Source organism: Papaver somniferum, chromosome 3, assembly GCF_003573695.1.
Source record: "Papaver somniferum cultivar HN1 chromosome 3, ASM357369v1, whole genome shotgun sequence".
NCBI classification, from domain to species: domain Eukaryota; kingdom Viridiplantae; phylum Streptophyta; class Magnoliopsida; order Ranunculales; family Papaveraceae; genus Papaver; species Papaver somniferum.
Genome location: NC_039360.1, coordinates 128216454 through 128232300, shown reverse-complemented (window position 1 = coordinate 128232300; position 15847 = coordinate 128216454). Strand labels below are relative to the sequence as shown.

Sequence of the window (15847 nt, the reverse complement as noted above, 5' to 3'; positions counted from 1 at the left end):
ATTATATTTTTTTTTTCAATACTCAGTTACTCTATTTTACCCTAGCAGTGGTAACAACTTGAATCGTGAGCCCCACCTAAACACCTAGAGAAACATAGTTTAAAAATAAAATAGAAACAGAAATGAAAAGGACTCAACGAGATATGGAGAAACTATCATGTTATTTCTAACACCTGAGCTCTGTGCTATTATGAATAGACTCTTTAGATGTTTCCATCTAGTCAGATTGGTCCCTCAACTCCTAATACCAAAATGCTTCCATCCACTTAGATTGGTTAGAGCCATCCTCAGTACGCATAAATTTCTAGGCTCTGGAGTTTATTTATTACGCAACTAAAAAGTTTCTCCCAATACCCCCAAACTTAAATCTAACATTGTCCTCAATGTTCTAAAGATAAAACTAAAAGCATGAACAAGGAGAAACTGTTACCATTTGAAGCGGAAGAGTTAAGGAAAGATATTACCTTGTTGAATGAGCATGGGATACCTCCCAAGAAGTGCTAAGTTTAAAGTCTTCAGCCAGACTTAGGAAAGGATTAGTCAACTCGAACCATAAATAACAGTCGAAATAACTGTGGGTCTTCAAAACTAAATAGAGCTGACCAAAGGAAACTGCAATGAACCAAGAAAGTGAACAAGACTAGCATGCCCTTACTTAGTTTCCTGATTAAGAAATTTATATCTAATTGTGGTTCAGGTTCAGGTTCTATGAAAGGGTCTAAATAGAAAATTTTCATCGGCTGCGTTTCTTCATAGGTGGGATCCGAATCATTAGGTCATAGAGTCTGGAAAAACTCAAATATGATCTTAGAAGCGCACAATAATAACCTAAATAACTGAGGATCCTCTAAGTCAATAAGATTTGACTTACATAATTGACCAAAATGAGAGTAGTGGTCATTCTTAAGCAAATGTGTCGATTCTAATTTCCTAAAGCATTTAGGTTTAGTCTCACAACTTAATATTCGACACATTTGGAATATAAACGTGCCCACAGTTGGAAGAAAACTATTTGGTGGGAAAACAAAGTCAATATGGGGATCATAGCCTGGGCAAACCACATCAACCAGAGGATGGGTTTCTAATGACTGAACTCCTTCATGGACATCATTAGGCTCGGGAAAACGAGTATGAAGGTAATCTTGTAAAATGGTCGAGGAACAGATATCAAGTCCTAAGTGTGGGGACTTTCTGAGAGTTAAAGGTAAGGCACTAGGGAAGTGATAATCACCCCCAAACTTAGAGTTTTCAGTGTCTCTAGATAGACCTCTAATTATTTCTTGAATTTCCGTATCTTCAGAGTCCTTAAAATATTCAAGAGATTCTTCTAAGTTATTATCAGGTAGTGCATCTTTACTCATCTCTACGGGTCTATCTTCTTCTTCCAAGACTATTGTTTCTAAGTCGCTAGACTCTAAAACAGTATTTTCGAAATGAACCCGTTCCTCTAAACCACTATCGGTTTCGTAATCAAAAGGAAAAACTACATCGTCTAAAACGGTGGTATCCCTAATCAAATCCTCGTCCTTTTGAATAGGTGAATAATCATAAAAATTATTTGGATTTGAACTAGAAATAATATAATCATTATAAAGCTCAATTGGATTAATAGATTCTTGATCACTATGCCTACATATTTCAGATTCTTCATTACTACTATCCTCATCATCATAATAGTACAAAGATGATTGAACCTTATCTAAATAAGTAGTGTCTTTTATTCTAACCTCGTCCTCTAAATTAGGAAAATATTCACTATTTACATCAAGGGTAAAATTGGAAACACTATTTTGGAAATTTAGATCTTTTAGAGAAGTTCTATTCTGGGTCTCTAACAAAAGCTTTTGGGCCGACTCACATGAATTCCTGACGTAATCTAGGAAATCAGGTAAAGAAAGTTCACTCATTGCATTATTTTCGTCCATAACTAAGTTATTCATTTCAGCGAACTTACGTGTTGTCTCAGCTAACTTACGTGTCGACTCAAGTAAAGAGGAATTAGCAGAATTTTTCTCGTATGACTGATGGTTGTGAGGATAGTGATTGGGCTCACCATGGTATGAACCATAACCTTGAAGAGTTTGGCGTTCCCAACCACTATTCCCACCATGGTAATAAAACTGATGATGTCCATATTCAAATTCAGGTCGATATTCATTGTATTGGCTTCTATCATACCCGTTCGACATTCTTAATTGCAAGGGAATTCTACACAACCACAAACGAGGCCGACTCGACTCCACCAAAACAAACCTAAAGATTTCTAGCAAACAAAAAGCATGATGGCTCCACTTAGATTGTTTCTAGACCATCTTCTATCTTTCGAAAGGGAATTCGTTGCAATTTGAGCAAACCCCTCTGGAATCAATCCGAGTCAAAGTAAGTTGAATTGAGGCGAGGGAAGCTCAGTGGAGCTTTGATACCCAAGGACTCACCGCTATCACAAGGCGGCGCAGTCATGCATTCAACTCACAGAAACCATCATGAACTTTGGAGTGTGCTTAAAGAGCAACCAATATTTTTCGAACGAGTTTCCTATTAAGCTCGTTACCCTATCGGTCTCGTTCTATTCCAAATTTTAAGCTTGGGTTCGCGTTAGGTTTCGTTTTCCTAAGGCGGGCAAGAAGGGAGCAGTGATGAAATCCAAACCCTTATCTTGTATTGGCCAGGCCTTGCCCTTTACTAGGAATTTAAAAACAGTCCAAATTCGTCCTCAATCAATGAATCACCTTAAGGAATACAGTAACTCGCTTACAGGAGATTCGCGAGTGTTTCGATGGACTTACCTCCCGTACCAGACGGGGGATGAACCGTTGAAGTCGACTCGGGCCACGACTCCTATGTCATGTACGAACCCGAGGGGCCGAGACGATATAGTAATCGTCGTCCTTCCCTGCACACAGTTTATATAATATTTTTTTTGTTTAGTAATACCCTTCCATAGGGTTAAAAAAAAAAGAAATAAAGTCCAATTGTTTAAAGTCCAAAGTCCAAAATAAATAAAAAAATTACAGTTTTCCTCACACACTCTAAAAAAAATTTAAAATTTAAAATTTAAAAATTAAATCCTAAAATTGTCCTTTTTTCTTCTCTTTTCGCTTTTCGCTTTAAGCGTTTTCCTCTCCAAGTCCTTAGTGCTCCACTTCGAACCTGTAAATCAAAGAAAAAAAACAAAGTAAAAAGGAACAAATAATAAAAAAAAATAAACCTAAAAAAAAAATTAAAAAAAATCTATATACAAGTCCGCGTCGGCGGCGCCATTTTGTTGTAGTTTTGAAAGTGGTAGTAAAAGTTCGTTGCTCGGACTTTAAAAGATTTATAAATACAAATACATACACAAAAATATTAACAATGGGGGAGAGGTACTGGGACTAGGATTCCGCCAAATTCATTTCTTAAGGTTCAAATAATAATTCTTTTATCAATAATAGCTCGAAAAATATATTAAATATATCGACTCTAATTTATTGCCAAGATAGATTCTCAAAATATTAGGTGTAAATGTTAATCATGGGACATCAAATCATCTAAGCTAAGCATGACCCATCAAATCAAATCACAACTAATTAATTTAAATCATAATTTCAATTAAAATTAATGCAAAAGTCATGAAAGAATTAAATATAATTACCCAAGTGTGAAATAAGGCTTTCTCCATCGCCCCAGTGTTGGGGTTTCACTCATCATGATAAAAACACGCTCAAAGTATTTATTTATTGCTCAAGGGGTGTTTACAAGGATGAAAATGGTGATGAAATAATAAAACAGTGAATGTGCGACCCACAAAAAGCGTCCAAAATGAACGACACAGAAGAAGTGCTATTGTTACTGTAGCTCTAAGACCCACACCTACGACCCACGCCTTGAGTCTATTTCACTGTTGAAAAACGACTGCTGATGCAGGTCCGTTCTTCATGTTCTTCATCTTCATCACGAACAGCAGCAGCAGAGAGAATTCGTGATTCTTCCTCTGCAGCTTCCTCTCTTCTCCTCCCAACTCTCAACCCCTCTTCCCAATGAACGATACTTGTATTTATAGTGTTTTGGAGGAAGAAATCCGACCATTGATTGCGTATATTTTCTCTTTAATTCGACTATTCTTTGCTGCCCAAAAATGAGAATACTTACCATTTATAGAATTTCCACACGTTAACTCGCTCCCAAAACGCTCCAAATTAGTTTCTTCATGCCTCAGAAGCTTTCCCGCACCTCCACATCACTCCATGCACAACAGAAACACACTTGAGCTCGTGTTCAGTGTGTGTTGCTCTGTTTTGAGTTTGGTGAATCGAAACGAGAATTCCAGCCTAAATTGATCGATTCTGACACCCATACTGTGTTCCTTAAGCTATATCACATCTTCCTACCAAGTTTGAGCCATTGAATCGCACCACAACACCTTCATTTTGTCGATTGAAATTCTGCCAGTTGATGAACCAATTTTCCCGCCAATTTTATTTTTTCAAATCGTGAAGAAGGTGTCCCCTTAGCAAACAGTGGTGTCCCCTTAGTAATTTGGGTGGAAACATCATTTTTGGGGTGTAAATATCCATGGGGTTCCCTTATCCAACCAAGGGTGCCTTTAGCAATTCTTCCGGGATATTTTCCGCACTTTTTCGGGGTTCCTCCGGGACATTTCCAGGGTACTTCCGGTACACCTCAACGGAGCTTCGGACGCCGCATTTTTAGCCAATTTCGCCACAAAACTTTATTTTTCCAAAAACTCCTACAAATAAATAAAACAACATAATAAGTACAAAAATGGGTACTAATACTATATACAATTGGGTTATGTTAGACACATAAATGCGTCTATCAACGACCGTCCAACAAGAGGCATTTCAGAAAATACAACAAATATTACTATCACCTGCTGTCATGAAATATCCAGTACAAGGACGTCCTCTGATACTATTCACAGCTTCCAGTGACGTCGCTATTGGAGCACTCCTCTCCCAGGAGGATGAAGAAGGCATTGAACGTCCAATCTATTACTTCAGTCGAACAATGAGGGATGATCAACTCCGGTACCCGAAGGCTGAAAGGACGTGTCTAGCATTGGTACACGCGATCCAGAGGTTCAAATATTATCTACTATCAAACAGGGTCGTGCTGGTAGCCAAAGCCGATCCCATAAAGTTCTTACTGTCGAAACCTGCTTTAATTGGAAGACCAGCGAAGTGGCTACTTCAAATGTCGGAATTTGACGTAGCATGTGTTCCTCCAAAAGCAATCAAAGGACAAACAGTCGCAGATTTACTTGCCGCTTTCCTTGGAGAAGATATCACGATGTTACATGAAGAAGTGCCCGGTGAGTTTCCAGAGATCTCAATTATTCAGGAAGAAACGTTGCTATTATACCTCGATGGGTCTGCCACTCCGAGAAATGATACTGGTGGAGCAGGTATTGTGCTGGTATCTCCATCCGGTGAAGTCTTCTCACATTCCTTCAAGCTGGATTTCCATTGCACCAGCAACTCGGCAGAATATGAAGCTTTTCTCCTAGGACTATCTTTGGCTAAGAAAGCAGGAGCAAAATACCTAGAAATCAGAGGGGACTCGAAGTTTATGGTCAATCAAATGAATGTCGTATACTCTCTCAAAGAAATGACACTTGCCCCATTCAGGACTGAGGCACAACGACTATTAACTCATTTCTCTGATACAACAATTATTCATACTGGCCGCACCAACAATAGACATGCCGATTGTCTAGCGACTCTAGCATCCAAACTGCAGCTCGAAGGGTATGAGAAATCCATCACTGTGCAAAGACGCTCTGTATCATCTACCTAGCTTGCTCAAGTCGAAGATACTCAATCGAACGATTGGCGAGCGCCCATTATTCATGAATTGAGAAATTCTCTCACGGAAGGAAAAGTTAGTCTCAAGGAACTTAAAAACTTTTTCCTGTTGCACGGAGCGTTATATTACCGCAACCCTGATGGATCCCTGTCACGATGCCTTGGAGAAGAGGAAGCCGGCGAACAACTCAAGTGCATACATGAAGAAATATGTGGGCATACCCTAGTGGTTACACTTTATAGAAGGCTTCAAAGACTCGGATACAATTGGCCTTCCATGGAGGCTCAGTCGAGGATGCTACAAGGATCATGTCCCAACTGTCAGACACCACCTCATCATCTGGAGGTTCTAACAATCCATCACACTGGGAACTGGAGAGAACCTTACATAAAGTATCTTCACGACAACGATCTTCCATCAGAGAAGAAAGTAGCAGTCAAACTCGTTCAGAGGGCCAAGCGTTTTGTCTACTTGGAAGGGATTTTATACCGCAAAATATTTGGTGGAAACCTCCTGAGATGCCTGGCTGAACATGAAATTCTTACAATCCTGAAGGAGATGCACGAATGTGAACACCAAGGAAAGAAGAAGTTATTTCTCCAAATTCATGAGATTTATTATTGGACAACCATGGAAGATGATGCAGCCGCTTATGTTCGGAGATATCATCAATGCCAAGATCACGACAATCTCATTCACACTCCTTGTCTCCCATTAAATTCTGTGAGCAGTCCATGGCCCTTCTACAACTGAGGACTGGATATTATAGGGAAAATCAATCGAGCATCTTCGAAGCAGCATGAATACATCATCATGGCAACGGGGTATTTTACCAAATGGGTTGAAGTTATTCCTCTCTGAAGCACTACTGGAATTACAGTTGTTGCCTTCATCAAAGAGCACATCATATGCAGATTTGGCGTTCCTAAACACATCATCACAGATAATGGAGGTCCTTTCTCCAACAAACATGTCACGGAATTAATCGAAGAATACGACATCAAACAAGTCTTCTCCAAGCCATACTATCCCCAAGGAAACGGACAAGCGGAGAGCAACAAAAAAACTTTGATCCAGATTCTCAGTCGAACAGTTCATGACAATCCATGAACATGGCATGAAGAATTGCCCATGGCTTTGTGGGCTTACCGCACCGCGCCAAGAAGCTCAATTGGGACTTCACTGTATTCTCTCATCTATAGTGTTGATGCCATCCTCGCAGCGGAGATCAAGATTCCCTCTGCAAGAATTGCGGCATCAAGTGGAGTGCAGTGGGACGAAGCCGAAGTGTCTAATTCGAGGATTGCTGAATTGGACATGCTTGAATCGAGAAGGGACAAAGTAGAAAAATATGTGGAAACTTACAAACAGAGGATCTCCAAAGCGTACAACAAAATGGTAAGACCTCGAACATTTCAAGTAGGAGATTTGGTTCTGAAAACAGCAAAGCATATCCATCAAGACATGTCTTCTCCCAAGTTCTCTCCTAAATGGTAAGGGCCTTATGTAGTCATCAAGACAGTATCTAGCGGATACTACAAAATCCTAATTGTTAATGGAGGAATCGAAGGAAACATTATCAACGACAAATGGCTCAAAACATATTACGCTTGATTCGTAGAAAACCATTACCTTTTCATCAATTCAAGCATTTCTCAAAATGTAATTTATATTCCTCCAAAGAGTATGCAAAGTACTCCTTTGTTCATTAAACATTTCATAAATGAACAAAAATTTCTTTATCAATTATTCTGCCTACAGAAAAGCCTGAACCTATTCAAAAAAAAAAAAAAAAACAAACAAACACAGTCATAAAGGCTCACTCAGAATAAACCATCCAGCAGAGGGTAATTCTTAAAGAAATCTATGTCTAACTTCTTTTGAAAGTTCTTGGTCTTCACCTTCAAATCCTGGACAACTTTCTCAACTCTCGTCGATTCCAGGGCAAGTGCCTTCTCCTCTTCCAAGAAAGCAGTTGTGGTAAAAATTGCATCAGCAGCAACGGCTGCCCTGTGGATTTTGATCATCTCAAGCCGACGACAAATCCAGCTTATGTTGAACCGCAAAGTTTCACAATTCGAGATCATTTCATCCCACCTGTGCAGTTCATGGTTCTTGACATCTCGCAGATTCATCTCGTTCATCTCCTCAATAATCGGTAACAATCCGGCGACCGTGGTCAGAAGGGTCGGGAGAAAAGCTCTCCATATTTCTGTTGTAGCAATGTTCCCATACCGTCTCCAAATTTTGGTATACAAAGGTACATGACATTTTGGAATGACGAATCCACCGACCACGCTATTATTTGGAGAAGTATTAGTCATGGGAACTTCAAAGGGGAGTCCAGTTGTTGGATACTCGTGAGCCCAAGCCCTAGCCTCCACGGAATTAGTAGAGTCTTCATCAACATGGTTGCTATCATCGACCACGACCACGGATTTCCCATTCCTCCGTTTTCTAGCATTGACCACAACCTGAACGTCAACCTGCAACGTTAACCTGCAACGATGAAACATTCAGAAGACGTGGACAATGCTCGGTCAAAGAGAGATCTTCAGTCGAAGACTTATAGACGTCCCAGTCCCAGCTTCACGAGAAGACCTATAACGTGCAGGAGCCCTGACAATCCGTTTAGGTCGGGATTCATTTCCCTGGTTACCCTGTAATGGATCACTTTCTTTGACCAGGATTGATTTCTGATTACATGAAAAATGGTGGAAAACATGTTATACTCACCGGAATGGGTGTTCCAGGCTCATACTTTGTCGAAGATCCATTTCGAGAAGAAGCGCTACTACCAGACATGTTGATAAAGAGGTATGATTATGATCAAAATTTCTTCTAATAGTGCGCAGCAGGAGAAGATGTGTTGAATAAATATCAAACCCTAAGTGTTGAAAGTCAAGATATATATACTTATCCCATAACAGAAAATAATTCGGTTGCGGTTTCTACTGAAACCCTAAATCTCGAATCAGATGCACGGAGATATGAGAGAGGCGCCGCAACATTGGGGACTGACAGTTCAGATATAGTCAACATTGCGACTATGGATTGATGACCTAGAGTGTCACCCTGCTAGTCAGCTCATATGATCATATTTCGTGGATCGTCATTGCGTACATGGAGTTTGGGTCATCTCGCTCAACTAAAGCTTGAAGAAATTTGGCGAAAGAAACGATAAAGGATTATTGTTCAAAAAATAATTTCTAATGCAGCATCTCTACAACCAAATTAATCAAATAATCAGAAAGTATCTACTTCAACGGAAAAGAAATAATCTCAGAAAAATTCATGAGCAAGATCAATCAGACTCGTCGGAGTCATCAGATTTGTCAGAATTATTAGACTCATCATCGTCGTCCTTCGCTGAATTCTCTTCGAGTTCTTCATCAGAATCACTGTTAGGGCTGTTGACGAAGTCTGGATGAATGTCAAGTTCATAGTCGTCCCAGTAATCTTCCTCTTCGCGCTCAGCCTCAAGGTCGTCTTGAACCAGCTTCTCAATTTCTCTAGTACGCCGGTCTGGCTTTATTTCACGCTCCGGTGGCACCCACACGGGTTTTTCCTCTGAAGCATACGAGTCTGAAGCTACACCCTCAACACGGGATTGAAGCCTCTCATCATCTGCTGATATCCGATGCTGGATCCGGGCTCTTCTCCGTCGACGATAATCCAACTCATCATCCTCAACTTTTCTCTTCATGAGCTCATCATAAGTGACCCTCCGGTCAGGTGCATTATGCTTCATTCCTTCAGCATGATTCGTCTTGGATCGATCTTTGACCGCGGAATGTTTGGAATCCTATGCAGAAGGGCTGGAAGAATAATCGCTACTGCTGGAGGTCACCATTTTCTGAAACCAGGAATATGGAGTCACAAATATGCTCGCATTTGCATCTATAAAATGGTAATCCTCAATTCTTACCTATTTACGATTTCACGAACTTAGTGATATCAGCGTAAAACCCCAAAACTTGCTCGTTCTTTCAAACCTGCGAAATTGAGCATAAAACATATTATTCAAGAGTCAACACTGACTTTTCGAGAAACTATGAGTAATTCACATAACCCTCTATGTGAGTACTTGCTGATTTTTACGTGTACATGCGCTATAAAATCACTGAATTCACACATATACTGTGAATTCACCAATTCATAAATTGTGTGTTTTCAAAACTCAATTTTTATCTAATAAGCATGAATAAGTCACGCACTTAAACAAAAACAAAAAATATCCGTGAGTTAATAAACTCACGTGAATAAAAAAAAAAACTTTTTGCCCAATCGAGCATTTACCTATGAAACGAGGGTCTTTCCTATTTTGTGAAGTCCAAATAAAATTTCGAGAGTTCTCAAACAAATTTTTATCATGAACTCCAGGCCTTTTCAAAACTTCCTTTAACCCTAAGGATTATCATTTACTACTTTTACGAACAAACCTACGTTCTCAAAAGTATTTGCGAAATTCATACTGCAAAAACAAACTTGGGTTTTCATGAAACCTAATAAACAAAACTTTTTCTACTTCAAATAAACCATGTCTATTCAAAATTTTATATGTCTCTTCCATATTAGAGATTTTTGCTCGTTCCTTCAACTAACGGACAAACGGGTATATACGTACGTTTTCTAAAAATCTTTCATAAATCCTACGCGTGCATGCAACCATGGGATTTTTGGTTTTGTGAACAACTCATGAATCATAAAACTTACAGAAAAAAAAATCGCACGGACTTACCTGCCGGCGTCGACCGGAATTCAACCGGACGGTGATCGGACGTCGGCGGGGCTGACGTGAACTTTTCCTGCTGCTGCTGAACTCGTGAGGGTGATGAAGAAAGGGAGTGTTGGTCGGTCAATAATTTTTTTTTGGGCTCCTTCCCCTTTATATCAAATTTATTTCCAAAACCTAATAAAACATGGGTTTCCTTTTTTGGGCTCGGGCCTGCAAATCCTAAACCGACCATAACTAAACTTCCAAACGCCCAAATCAGCAGTTCCTCATCTCTCCATGCTCAGATGACACTCCACCTCACTATCAAGATCCTCATCTGCGCATTTGCTTGTACATGACACCATTAGGGTAAATCGAGGATTCTGAAAATACCTTTGTAGATTGAGTTCAACCACTGATCTCGTCGACTGAAAATCACCATTTAATGCATACTGCGGAACATGACTGTTCCTCACTAAGCAGGGGACTTAATATAGATGGTGGATTTTCAACAAAGGGCAAAATCGTAAAATCATGAAGCATGTTTTTGACATGGCTTTCAAGCATGCAACGATTCATATTTTACGAAGCCATGACGAATATGTTTTCGAAAAGCCTCCACTAGCTGAGCGCTCGATCCCTGGCATTTCGTCGTGCCCTCTATGCAGAATAACGTATTTGGGTGGTTCTCCGTAGATTGAGAACTTAAACTCCTTCAGGACGTCGGTGATACTCACTGTTCCCTGACTGCAGGAGAGAGACCCACCTCCACATAGAAGAATAGTTGGGCGGCGGACGCCTTCAGGACGTCGGTGACACTCACCGTTCCATGATTATGTGGAGAGAGTGCATATATTCAGGCGGTTCTCCGTAGATTGAGAACACTAACGCCTTCAGGTCGTAAGCAACGTTGTGACTCCCTGACTGTGCACCATTCAGAATGGATGTGACGCTTTAACTGACTAATATCTTTTCTGAAATAGATTACTTCTGTCGTGACATTCACTACTGAATTCCCAGAATAATCTATCATTGCTCCTATTCCATGGTCCAATCCACGTCATGATCCCATGGAATGGCAATAACATTGCTCCTATTCCATGGTCGAATCCACGGCCTGATCCCATGGAATGGCAATAACAATTGCTCCGATTCTACGATCGAATCCACGGCTCGATCTCATAGAATGACAATAAAACACAACTTTGTTATCTCATTACTCCGATTTCATGATCGAATCCACTGATCTCATGAAATGGTAATGGATAATTTTAATTACTCCGATTTTATGGTCGAATCCACGATCCCATAGGGTGGTAATGCTCATTTTATTATTCTTAATTCATAGTCGAATCCATAGTTGATTCTATGAATTAATAATGAACAACTATTCATGAACTATTCTCCACTGAATTTCATAAATTAGTAATAAATATTCAGCAATCGTGCATCTGGACCATCACTGCGTAAGCCCCACAAAAATGGTGCGAGTATACTCGACAATGATGCACGAATGAGCACCCAGATGCACGAACGAGCGTCCAAAAACATGAAATAATGAGGAATCCTACACAAAAATATGAGAGAGAAAATAATAATAAAATAATGGAGAAGCGCCCATGGGCCGGGCTCACCGGCCGGCCGGTCGTGCCCTAGCCGTGGCCGGTCCCATGCTTCCTCCATTATTTTTTCTTATTTTATTTTCATAAACTCATGAAGGTTTCTCCATCTTAGCAAAATTCCTTATTTTGTGCAAAACTTGTGAATTCTCCATGACATGGTGGATTCACCAAATAATATTATAAAATAAGAAAAGGTGTGCGGGACCGGGCTACGTAGCCGGCCGGCTATGCCCATGGCCGGTCCCACACCTCACAATCCTTAGCTTTTTCTAATTATTATTCCCAATCTCACGAAACTCCTCCGTTTCAACAAAAACTCATGGATTCTCCATATCTTCAAGGATTCTCCATAACTTCAAAGATTCACGAAAAAATAATAGTATAAAATAGGAAAAGGTGTGCGGGATCGGGCAACATGGCCGGCCGGCCATGCCCTAGCCTTGGCCGTTCCCATACCTTGCAATCCCTAATCTTTCATAATTATTATTTTTCTCAACTCGTGAAACTCCTGGGTTTGAGCAAAATTCATGATTTCTTCATATTGTCTCAAATATTGCTCGAAGCATGAAAAACCAAAAGCCAACATGGTCATAGACTGGCTAGCCTCTCACGGAAATTTTAAATATTAAAATACTTTTATTTTAATATTTTCAAAATATTGATGAATTGAGCATACATGCTCATTCCAACAAAAATCGAGAATTCTCAGTCAAGATGAAACTCTTCTGAAAATTCACGATGTTGCTCGAACGCACATCAGAAAATACTGAAACTCTCATTCATAGGGCTTGCACAAATCCGGTCCCACATGTTTTCATAATTCTAACCTAATTTTCTCAATTGCTCATACTGGGCCCGAACTTTCTCCAACCAACTGGGGATTCTCCGAATGACCAACAACTGGTCCCGTGACCACCAAGAGCCGGTCCCATGCCCCTTGGTCGGTCCCATATCTCATACTTAGATTTTACCACCTAATGATAAATCCATGAAATTTTTTTCAGTAAATGGTGAAACCACCATTTAATCATCATTCTTTCACCAACTCTCAAACTGAGAACCCTGGTGCGTGCTCACCCGAACACTGGCATCACATGGGCGTTCATCATCCCATGTGGTCGGTTCCTCTTCATTCATGACTAATTTTCAACAATTCGCCAATTGATGGAGGATTGATTGAAAATTAGGGTTTCGAATAAACGCTCTGTGAAACCATCATTCTGAGCAATTTCAAACACTAATAAATTTATGTTGATCCACCAATCAGCATAAAAATAATTATACAATTTTCGGTAATCTACCAATATTTTAATTAATATTTTATTGGGTCACGTCACCAGTAAATAATTCGTCAAATCGAGCAATACTTGCTCAATTGCTCGAATATTGATCAATATTCAGCAACTCATCATTAATTTGTCAAATTGAGCAATACTTGCTCAGTTGCACGACAAACTATCAAAAATCACTAATTTGGTGAATTGAGCAATGCTTGCTCAGTTTCTCATCAAATCCTCAATATTCAGTAATTCGCAAAATTGAGCAATACTTGCTCAGTCGCTCGTCAGTAACTCATCAGTGAATCAACAATACTGACATCCCTTCAGAGAACTACATGTTCAACCCGTGAATCGCTGAGCATTCATCATTCATGCTTGATTCAACGAAACTCAGACTCATTGTCAAAAATTGACTAATCAAAACACGTCTGCCTTGTAGACTCCACGACTTGTGGGACATCAATCACGTCACAAATGGGGGGATATCACGTAGGGTTTTGGTCTGGAGGTCTACTGCATGTGGATTCATCCACAACGAGAAATGTGCGTAAGTCGTGTAAACGGTTGAAGGAGTTAGCAAAGTAGTGGGTGCACGATCAGAAGTCTCCACACGACATGGAACTGACTTTACCACGATCTCCCACTTTCCCACTTTTTCACTCAAGAAATCGTCACACTTACAGGGATCAAGGTGTTCACGACTCTGACAATATAAATAAGTCTCAGAAACAATGATTGAATAGACAGACTCTCGTCTACGTAGAATTTCTCGAGCTATCACTCTCAAGAATTCATCAATCCATCAGAACTTATTAGAACTTATCAGTTCACCATTATTGCAGAGACCTTCAACACACCCACAATCCTCGATCATCACTGATCCCACACAATTCTCAGCTTCCCTCCTACAGATCAACCCATCTCCCTCTTTGCGACCGAATTGACTCTGGAACGACCATTGTCTTGGTTTAGGCCGGAGTCATACAGATTGATTTCCCGAATCTAAGCACCCCCTTTGCAGCGGTGCATTTGTGTGAGGATTAATATTTTGCCCTGTTGAGGAGTCTCGACAGCACGCTCGACTCTCCACTTTTCCGAAAAACCGGCGACCCGTTGTTCCCCATCCACACCTGCTTCAGCACAAATAGAACTCCTAGCACAACACCGATTGTCTTTAGGAATTCTTCTCGTAAATCTTCTAGCAGAACCCAAGGCTCTCTTTATATGATACAACAAACACGATTGATATGATTCGATATTTTGTTTGCACAAAACACCGGTTTGATTTCCCTTTAGATGTGAATCAAGGTTTTGGAAATCTTGTGTTTATTTTGATAATAACAATTACTAGGTAAAAGTAATATCAAAAACAAACTTGTAGATTAGGGATTATTATACTCTTCAATAAAGGAAAAGAAACCTAATGATTCTACAACAAGAACAACTAGAATAAATCTAGAGATATCTTGTTTAAAACTTCTTAAGGTTTTTACGAGATACCTTAATCAAAGTTTTCTTTCTAGCTTCCGATTTCGACTAACAAGTGTTGGTATACGATCGGAAACTGAAATATTTCAAAACCTAGGGTTTATGATCAACAACTCTTGAATGGTTTTATATCAGAAGAGAAAACCTTAGAATAGACAAGAGGTGAAAAACCTAGATTACAAGTTGTATAATCAATCACGAAGATTAATCCAACTCGGCTTTGGGATCCCCAATACAAAGACTTTTATCTCACTCTTGTTCACGAAGAACAGAAGACATGGAAAACAACCTTATGACGCTTACACCAATTTTCCAAAGGGGATAAAAAAAACGTGTAGCACTCATGAACCTTTTATTTATAGTGAAAGGTAACTTGGAAGCTAGGCAAAGCTATTTTCCTTTTTCAAGACTCTCCTAATTTTGGGAGTTTTTCCTAAGTTACAACTCTTGCCCAAATAATTAAATAAATAATTAATTAGCAAATATTGTATTTATGTGAATAAATCACATTTTAACTTAGGCAGGAAATAAGAGTTATCACAAACACTTTAATATGACAATCAAATATGTTTGGATTAATATCCAACTTGCCTAGATAAGGAAACGTCACCAACTTGACCAAAAATGCCTTTTAGTCACGTAATTGGGCCCAAGTCTGTGAACCGTTACAAACAGTCCATGGATTGTTTCCTACTAACGAACTGTAACAATTACAGCAACACTTATAATTGTTACTTTAATAAATCATTCAGAACTTCATCGTTATAACTCGGAATTGAGTGATTCTTAGCTCGTTAAATTCGTAAGCTCATTCACTATAACATGAGAACCTTTTCAGGGATAAAGGCTATTGTCACCAAGGTCATGAATCAAATAACCTCAAGTATATATACATAAATGTACATTTACCATTATAGCAATTGTTCCATAGAGTG

General features: G+C 39.5%; 2 protein-coding genes across 2 annotated transcripts; one reads left to right on the top strand and one right to left on the bottom strand.

Moving 5' to 3' along the window:
- The first annotated feature begins 4878 nt into the window (after positions 1-4878).
- Positions 4879-6558, top strand: LOC113359972. Its single transcript, XM_026603527.1, has 2 exons — positions 4879-5415; positions 5797-6558. Exons 1-2 carry the CDS (start codon positions 4879-4881, stop codon positions 6556-6558), a joined length of 1299 nt encoding a protein of 432 aa, XP_026459312.1.
- A 2551-nt stretch (positions 6559-9109) lies between these two features.
- On the bottom strand, positions 9110-9556 carry LOC113359971 (glutamic acid-rich protein-like). Its single transcript, XM_026603526.1, has one exon. It carries the CDS (start codon positions 9554-9556, stop codon positions 9110-9112), a length of 447 nt encoding a protein of 148 aa, XP_026459311.1.
- Positions 9557-15847: the final 6291 nt, after the last annotated feature.